The following is a 10,272-nucleotide window of genomic DNA, read 5'->3' on the forward strand; positions in this document are numbered from 1 at the left end:
CATAGGTGCTAATAAATAATCTATTAATGATAACGGCAGAACAGGGATGTATATATGTTGCCAAATCATTGGATAAATTAAAGCGTTGCATGCTTGTACACATGCACTCAACCTCGATAGACGTTTCGAAATGAAAATAATACGGCGTTCGTATAACATAGATGCGAATATCATCATCATATTGTGCGAATCTACTGCACTATAATATTCAGTCAAGTTTCTCTGAAACAATAAAATTATTATAATACTATTTAGATATTTAACAATAACTTTATGTTCTAGATAAATTTCTTTTCCTAATATATAATACATATATTCTCAATTATTTTCAAATATACAATGTACCATTTTGAATAACAGATGAATAGTTTAAAATATAAGCCCGATAGGCAAAAATATTCCAACAAAAGTTGTATGATCTTAATTTCTTAAAAAATTGATTTTATTGTTATTTGTCCTTCTAAAGAGACAAAAAAATAATAAAATCAATTTTAGAAAAAAAAATTTTTTTTAAATAAAATTATATGATCTTTTACATAATCTGAACCTTTTTTAACATAATATACATGTCTTTCTAGTTATATATTCTGCATATAAGTATTAACATAACATTATTTAAAACTTATAAGTATTAACGTAACATACGGTTATGAAAAATTCAATATATTTATGAGATATTTTATTCGCACATACTTTGACATAAAAAATAAATCATCATATAAATAGTTAATTTTTTAATTTTATCTAGTGTTAATTTCCCGGGGAATCTAAATCGTCGGGAAAGAATCTGGAACTCGGAAAAAATGTTTATTTTTTTAAAGTAATTATAAAAATATCAAGTCATTACTGAATTTTTTAGCACTTTTAAAATTCAGCATAAAAACAAAGTACATTAAGAGGATCCTAAAGTCGTCTGTATTATCGTCTGTAATAACTAAATCGTAATTTTTGTATAAAAGTTACTTTTTCCCTTTTTTACAGATTCGAAAATTCTTTTCTAGGATTAAAGTATACGCATTAATATGCGTCTGTGAGATGGAGTTTATGCCGAGAACGATAAAAAATTTTTCTTAAGATTTCAATTTCAAAATTTTTTGTTCTCAGCATAAACTCCACCTCACAGATACGTATCACAGATGCGTATACTTTAATCTTAGAAAAGGATTTTCAAATCTGTAAAAATAGATAAATCTGTGAATAGTTGAGATAGTTGATACGCGTGACAACAACTGAGTGTCGCCATATGTAAAGAAAATACGGGTCATGCGCGTTATGGTGGTTTGTCCAAATATGGCGAAAAAATAAAATATCTAAAAATATTTATATAGAATTAATTTAATAAATGTCTGTATGAATTGGGATCGATTTACCGTGTATTGAGTATAATCGTTCAGAAAATTACTTTTCCACTCGATGTTTAACATTGCGCTTATGGCGGCCAGATGCATTTGCACATCTATATATCAAAAACTAATAATGTACAGATCAATTCCAAAATTTGAGAAAAATTAATTTACCATCTGCTTAATTATATGCCGCAAAGGTAATGCTCTCGACCGTATGGTATTAAAATACGATCGAATAAAAATAATTTAGCTGTGTTTCTCGACGCTTTATATTCGACCTTGTAGATATGGCAACGTTCTTGTTAGGGATTCTGTATAAATTATAACATCGCATAATTTCTTCCAAATAGTATGTAATAGAATATTAAACTAGATATTATGAGAACAAATATTTACCTTCTAACCTAGCAAGTTGCGGGACTGCAGATCAAGAGTAAACATGCAACGTTGCCACATCTAAAACTCGGCTTCTTTACGCTGATGAAATTAGTGTTTCTGTATTTATTATTTTAATTTTATTGAATTCAATTATTAAAAAGAGTGCAATAGAGTTTCTTGATGAAAAAATCAAGTTTTAATTTTTGTGCTACACTATTTCTGATATAATCAATCTTTTTATTAAAGATATCAGCTTGACTAATATAGTCGGGTTAGAACCACCTTAAATTAATTATTCTATTTCAATATTTACTTCAGACAAGATAATTCCTATATTGTAGAATCTGCAATGTAGATATAATGTAAATTATAAATTATAAATTATAAAGTAAGCACTTTAATGCTTTTCGTAACATCAAATAAAGCAATTTTCCATTACGGGTTCTTTCCCTCAAAGCGCGGGAAGAAATGTTTTTTCGTTCTTGTCTGGATTCTTTCCCTTGCAACATTAATCCTATCTTAATACCTTTATACACAAAGTAGATGAATCAGTTAGTGTAAAGAGAAAATATATAGTTCCTGGTAATTATATCACAACTATGCGAGTCAACGACAGACTCGCGTGTTTCTAAATTTCAAGCAAATATATCACTATATAAAATCTAAAAATAATAAAACGTTAGTTTAAATTACGAAGTATTTTATATACTTACAATATTAAATCATAAAATAAATTAATTTAAGAAAAAGGAAAATTATCTGTAATCATATAATAAATAAGAGAAATTAGATCGAGGCAACGTCGCATTTTTACGAATATAGGCACAAGTTATCTGTCAAGATATGTATTTACATGAAAGAAAAAAAATGTCCGCAATTGCGTTATAAAGGAAAATATATCAAAAGTACAGTTTTAGGGAAAAAAAAAATAAAATAAAATAAAATCAAAATTTGTTATTAACTCAAACTTTATTATCATGCAATAAATATTTACGATGTTGTTATATGAGTTTCCTCATAAATTTGATTATTTGAAACTCATTTTTCATTAACTTTTTTTGAATGTGATTTCAAGGCTAAATTCGTGACGCATCACAGCAAAAATAGCTATAATGGTAGATAAAAATCTGCGATGTTTGATCGATTATATATCAGAAACAGAATGATAATTCGAACTCATCCTTTACAGGTATATATATTTAATATCTTAATTACTTAAGACAAAAATTTCAAGACATTCTTGAATAATGCATTTTGGGGTATAACTACCTTAAAAAAAATGTAATCATATATTGTAACTGTACTATAATAAACTAATATATTAAAACCTATTGATTTTTTGATAATTTTATTATAATACTCTTACAAAGATAATTATATAACAGAAAGGACTGATATTACTTCAGTAAATAAAATTATATTATATAAAATATATTATGTTAAATAATATTATATAATGCCATTTTTTAAAATAATCTTCATATGCGCGATAAAAAATCGTTTTTTTCCGAAAATTTTATCATTATTGATCTTTCTCAGATCTAAAAACTTTTATCAGAATCATTTTTGCCTGCTCGATTCAGCTTTTGTGCGGGCGCGCGCGCGCGCGCGCGTGTCGCGTCGCGCGCGTGTATGCATGCGCATGTGCATGCAAGTGACTGAATGAATAAGTGAGCGAGTAAATGAGTGTCAGTAAGCGAATAAGCAAGTGAATGAATATTCACGCGTGTGTATGTAATTAGACTGTCAAATAAGACATGGTCCGCATCTAAACTATTAATTATTATTACTTACATTTTCAGGAATACTAGGTAATTGAAATTGTTTTGGGCTTTGACAAATAAAATTCTGAAAAAAATTTTAGAAAAGTATCAAAACAGTGTATTCAGTAGATAGACATTAAATTTCTTATTAACCACACTTAACAGTTTAGTAAATTATGACATGATGGAGTTTAATAATTACTTACCGCTGTAGAATTTGGTAAAGGGATAGATATGGAATTTCCAGGTACTGGAACGCCACAAGTATATATAATTTCAAGAAATTTCCACGGATCTTCTCCACTAGTATTGCTGGTTAAGGATGCAATATAATTCAAAAGTCTACAATAAAAAATTTAATATTTTGATCTATTTTGAACACACGTGAGCATTTAAATAATATATTTTGACTAACTTGTAAAATGTTTCGTGCCATGGAAGGGCGCTTAAGACTACTAAAGCCGTTTCTGTTTTGGGATCATGACGGCAGAATCCAAAAGTCCATTTTGAATCTATGCTAGTGAGCACAAATGAAAAATGTTGTACTAATAAACTAAAACAGAAAATTATAACAAAGAAATATAATAGGACAAAGACAAAAGATTATATTGTAGTTGTATGATTAAATCAATGTTAATATACTTCTCAAATTCACAAGGATATGCAAATTTAGGAACAGATTTCAGTATTTCTTCATCTGAAAAGAAATTGGGATATTTTTGGAGAATCCAAGCTGGCTTCTCCCTTATTGGCGCAGCTACTTCACAGAAACATTCAAAAAGTTGTTTGACATTTTCTCTGAAAATTTCATTAAAAAACATTAATGTTATATGAATAAAATATAGCTTGCAAGTTATAAAGGTAACAAAATTTTAAAAGTAATTATGTTGAAAATTTTATAAATAATGATCATACATAATTGTATTACAATACTCATAAAATATATTTTTTAATATTTTTTATATTATCTATTTTTTCTTATATTTCATCTTTTTACAAACATACAGCAAATTTTACAAGAGTATAAAGATATAAAATAGATTTTGTTGAACAAAGCAGAAATTTTTTATATTGCAAAACCATCTGATTGCAATATAAAAATAACTGCTCTAGAAATCCATTATGTACCTTGAAATGAGATAAAAGTTATAAAAATGAGTGAATTTACAATATTTATAATTTCATTGGGGACTCCTACTTTAATGCTTTCTAGGAATCACGTTATACTTATTTATATTTGGGAAACAAAGATAAAATAACACCTGCATGGCACTCAGATGGTAATCTGAAGACAGCCATTAGTTAACATCTAGTAAATTTACTAACTTTTGAAATTTTTATTTCATTTCAAGATGTTCAACATGATTGCAATCATGTTCCTGATCACATCTCACTCAAAAGAATTAATTAGTAGGGATCTACAATGAATCAGTAGTAGATAGTTTTAGGAATTGGCTGCAGACCAACTACTGATTCACCAATTTAGACCAATCCTAATTCATGAATTATCCTTCAGATTCGTTTTTGAATCATCAACTATACACTAAAGACTCATTGTAGACTCAGCTTTACATCAGAACCTGTGATTCCATATACGAAGGAAAAATATATTTATGCAGCCTGATTTATGCCGAAGTTATAACATCCAATGTTTATTACTGATGTTAAGGTCATGTATACAATGGAGAAAATATTAGGAATAGGAGTAAATATTAAGATTTCAACCTACCAGAAACCGTGTATTTCGATGTAACTGGTATCTGACAGGTTGAAATCTTAATATTTATTTCTGTTTCTAAAATTTGTTTTATTGTGCATAGATTCTAAATGTTGTGTAAATTCTATTTTGCAACGAAGTTATTACATTGATCTAGTTACTCAAAGCCATTTGGTGAAGAGGTTTATGCTGATTCTACAATAAGTCGGTAATTGGTAGTCCTAAATCCTAGTCAAAATCTACAATGAGTCAGTGACTGCGTTCAGCAGAACACAACAGTTTTAGAACCATTTTATGATTGTCTGCTGAAACAGGACCATTTCTTTAGATCTAAAAGTAAAATCCAATATGCAAAGAAAACTTCCAACAGTTGCAAAATAAACGTTCTGCTGAATATAGCCAGTAATCAGTGGTCTTAGAATTTGGCTGCACCACATGCACCCAATATCCGAAAAATCAGAATTTTTGATTCGGCAATGACTACACGAATCTATTTTTATCTATTTTAATTCTTTGAGAATTAAAATAGATAGAAATGGATTCGTGTGGACATTATTGAATATATAATTTTGATTTTTCAGATACTGGGCACCAGTTCAGATAGTGTAGAAGAACAGACCTAATAAGACTACCAATTGTCTTAAGATTGACCAAATTCAATTTTATTCCTTTTCATCAGTCTATATAACTATAACTATACAACTTACTGTATAACTTAACAACTTGTAGATGCAAAAAATCATAATGTGTCTTTCAACAAGCAATACAAATGACACAGTGTGACATACTGGATCATTACATCTTTATTGTTTGTCAATGTTAAACAAAGATGAAATGATCCCTGTGTTACATTGTGTCTCTTATTAGAAGGTACACATAGGGTCGATTGTTCCATCTTTTGGTAAATTTTACCTGTTGGATAAATAGCAAGATTACCAATCACATGCATGAATTATCAGATTTACCTCACAAAATTTACTAAAAGATAGAATAACCAGCCCATAGTCACCTATTTAAGTTAAGACTAGTTAAAAATTAAGATTTCCGACTCATTGTAGAATTAGTTTTAAGTTACAGCGACGTAAAAAGGACCGATGTAAACGGCCACGATGTTATAATGTTTACATAAATCGGGCCACGTAAATGTAACCTAAAAATTCACTTTGATCGTTGAATCATTTACATGCTTTCGTTTAGCTTGGTGGAAACACGATAAACCTAAGCGTGTAAACGCTGCTCACTTAAAGGAGTTATAACAACATTACTATGAATCTAAGCACAAAGATGACCGTAACTGAGTCGTAAGATGTAAGTCATAGTTATAAGTTGATCAAAACTATGTTGTATGTTCACTTACGACTACGATTCACATTTTACGATTTAGTTAAATTGGAGATAAGAAATCGTGTAAACGTACTAATAGACTTGCCTTAATCTAGATCCCATGATAACAGTTTGAAAAAAAGGTAATTACTCAATTTAGCAAACACAATCACAAAAGTTAATAAAAAACATACAAATCGATGTTTTTCATGAAACAAACAAATCTGGCTAAAAAAAAGTGTCGCTCTGCCCCGCAAAACGGGAATTACACTAGAAGTTTGCCACTAATGAGGTTACGAAACCTGTCATACTGACATAATGCAACGAATCCTTCTACTATGAAACTGCACATACATTGGGGTCACATGTGTATATACACAGAATTGCCAACTTGTGAAAGTAGAGACCACAAAGTAAAGGTGCCTTTTCAAATGAGTGCTGACGTTTGACACTCATTTTCGGCATCAAAATAAAGCCTACCGAGCACTATCAATACCAGAAGCACTATCAATACCACTATCAATTCAGAAATCTGATTTTGACCACACTTTTCAAAACCTAGTTCGGCCTTTTATTCTCTATACTCTATGGTCAATTTCTATTTCGTGACTTAAGCCCAAGATGCGAGGGAATAGCGATAGCAATAGAAATAACACGATTTCAATCTATTAGAAATCGGATATATCGGAATACACAGTTGTCTGTCCTACATATGAATAATTACAAACAAGACAATTAATTTTATACACTACATTTGAGTAATCTTTTTTAATTTTATCTTTGCCTGTTTTAATAATAAAAGTATTTATACAATTGATTGGTTTATGAGCGATATTAAAGAAATAAGGATAAAAATTATATAAATAAGGAAAAATAATTATAATTAATTTATATGTAGGACAGACAAAAAGAAAATTGAAGACGCATTTAAAAGAACATATAAATGATTTCAAAAAAGCAACGGACAAACTATGTCTGTTATCTCGCTGCACAAACTAGATCATTATTATACGATTGATTGGAATAATACGATTATTCTTGATTCCGAAAAAACAATCTTATTATAAAAGGAAAGTCTCCGAGATGATACATATAAAAAGACAAGAAATGGGTTTATATATGGATTAATAAACAGAGTGACACAGAACGCTTTCCAGAAATCTATTTACCAATCGTTGGAAAAAGTCACGCTACTCATTAATAGAATATTCCTCTCCATTTTCCTTCTCTCTCCTTTCCTTTCAATACCTATAAAGACTGTCGCCTGTTACGTGCCTTCACATTTTTATCAGTAATTATTCTTACAAAAAGTTTCAATTCTTGTTGTTTTAATTTTATACTATTAACTTCGAATTGTACTTGCGAGGTTTTACGTCAAAAAATACGTGGTAAGCAATTTTTTTATGTATAACTAAATTAATTCGCACAAATAAGAATTTTAAAGTAATATTATAAAGTAATAGTGTTGAAAAATCGTTCCTTTTTTTTTATTTCAATTAGAATCTGGAAATTCCGTATTTGCCACACGGAGTCGCACTTTACTTCTTGTAATAAGAAATCCTACGTGTAATAAGAAATAATTCATTAGCGATTAATGTTAAACTATAAGTTTTGTCAAATTATTCTGTTATCTCGTATCATAAGCGAATTGAAAATTGTTTTATAATCTTTTCTGACTAGCGTTTATTATTTAATTTTATGTTTTTATTTTTGACATCTTTATTTTTGTATGCGGAGTCCGCTGTGAAGCGTAGAAAATTGTAGCACGAATTGATCAACCATTTTAAATTAGTCAATATAAGTGTGTGCGCGAGTGCACCGCGCGAAAGAATGAAGCGAGAGGACAGCATACGGTTGATATAACGCACAAAAGTTAGAAGAACTACAGTCCTTTGTAGTTTAACAAAAGATTTACTTTATCTCTTACAACAATAAATTCAGCACGAAAATTATCGCAAAGGATTACACACAATCTTTCTCTTACAAATTATCGCACCCGATGGCAATAGAAAATCGCGGCGATTTCTCGGCGGTTCTCGAAGGAGGTTTTCCTTACGGCGGTTCTACGTGGCGGTTTTTTCACGGCAGTTTTCTAAACGATACTATAGCGAGATTCTGAGTACTAAGAGAGGGAGAGCGGCGACAATCGGCGCATATATTGCGTTCGTGTGGCCCGGGATCTCCTCTTGACAATGCTCAATAAAAATTTGCCACAATTATTATTTTTACGTGGCATTCGTTGTATAATAATGATTGGCGCCTCGAATTCTTTTCCCTCGACTTTCGACGTAACAGTCATGCGCGACAGAAAATCCGCGCGTGGGATTGGTGGTCGAGTGTGACGTGTTCGTCGGAGCGCTGCGCTCGCGCACGGGATTGAATTGTTTCGAACCTTCGATGGTCGTTGTCGTTGTCTGTGTGTGTGTATAAACGAATTAATTTATTACAAAAACGACAAATTAATAACACTTTTGAGAATTAAGATTGTGCTCGAGATGCATTTACCGATTTATTTTATACACACGTCCAACGACAATTGATGTTAGTTAAACGATAAAACTTATTATTTTTCTATGAATTTATGATCTCAACAAAGTGCGAACCTTTCAAGTGCTCATACGCACTTACGTGTATTGTTCTTTAGTGAGACGCATATATCAACAAGATTATCGTATATATGGGGTTATATGAAAGATTATTTTGAAAGATTATAAAATTGCGTAACTGTGAAATATGCAAAACATCAACATGAAGTATTGTGTGCCTATTGTGGGCAGAGAAGTAAAAAGGGCATTTCATTTCATAGGTAAGAATTTTTGTATTAAATGTATCAATTCCTGCATATGTGTTAACGATGTAGGATATGAAAAGTGTTATTAATATTATTTTATTGAATGCATTAATAAAATTGAGTGCCATTATTTTTGTTTACATACCATTCATATCCATATAAATGATGCACAGTAGGGACATTAAATGAAAAAATGCGTGTTTGCACAGATATGGCTGCGCAGTTTTTGTTTTGGGCCGGATCCAATAAAATGCAAGATGATAAGAACATTCATATTACACAGATCCCGTGTGAGCAGATACGTAGGTTGCTGGAAAAGTTTCTGCAATCTAGTACTTCCAGTGGCGCCAACGTTCTGTTACTGTCATATCCAAATTAGATGTTTTTAACCTATAATTCAATTGATAGTTTGTACCCAAGCCAACTAGTTTTGTTTGCATAGTATTTCAAAAGAAGTTATTTCGTAAGAAAATGGAAATTTCGCATGAAAATTTTCGGGCAATGATTTTTTACGATTACAAATGTAATCCAACTCCGAAACAATGCATCGATCGACTTCAATTGGCTTTTGGGAATGAAGCACCATCCAATAGGACTATTTCTAATTGGTTTGCCGAATTCCAGCGTGGACGTACCTTTCTTAGTGATAAATTCCGTGAAGATCGTCCACGTCTGTTGTTGCCACTAATGTTGATGCTGTGCGTGAAATAATTGAGCGAGACCGGCATATAACATACCGCGAGATTCAGGCATCCTTAGGCATTGACATGAAAGCAATACATACGATTTTGCATGATCACTTGAGCGTACGGAAATTTTGCAGCCGTTGGATCCCACACAATTTGACCGAAGCTCAAAAACAGGCACGTATTAAATGGAGCAAAGAAATGCTCAAGAAATTCAACCGAGGTCGGTTAAATTTGGTCTACAACATCGTTACTGGGAACGAAACAT

The 10,272-nt window shown here is 30.8% G+C and overlaps 1 protein-coding gene across 1 annotated transcript in view; it reads right to left on the minus strand.

The window, feature by feature from the left end:
- The window catches only part of LOC108748793 (DENN domain-containing protein 1A), an 80,380-nt gene extending 72,634 nt beyond the window's left edge, over positions 1-7,746 (minus strand). Inside the window, 10 exon segments of the mRNA XM_018487153.1 lie at positions 1-222; positions 3,519-3,572; positions 3,694-3,829; positions 3,903-4,040; positions 4,130-4,285; positions 6,634-6,675; positions 6,797-6,861; positions 6,864-6,925; positions 6,928-6,965; positions 7,697-7,746. The exon segment at positions 1-222 is cut by the window's left edge and continues 13 nt beyond it. Coding sequence (XP_018342655.1) covers positions 1-222; positions 3,519-3,572; positions 3,694-3,829; positions 3,903-4,040; positions 4,130-4,285; positions 6,634-6,675; positions 6,797-6,861; positions 6,864-6,925; positions 6,928-6,965; positions 7,697-7,746 — 963 coding nt within the window.
- Between the last annotated feature and the right edge of the window lie 2,526 nt (positions 7,747-10,272).

Source organism: Trachymyrmex septentrionalis, unplaced genomic scaffold (assembly GCF_001594115.1).
Source record: "Trachymyrmex septentrionalis isolate Tsep2-gDNA-1 unplaced genomic scaffold, Tsep1.0 scaffold241, whole genome shotgun sequence".
NCBI lineage: Eukaryota > Metazoa > Arthropoda > Insecta > Hymenoptera > Formicidae > Trachymyrmex > Trachymyrmex septentrionalis.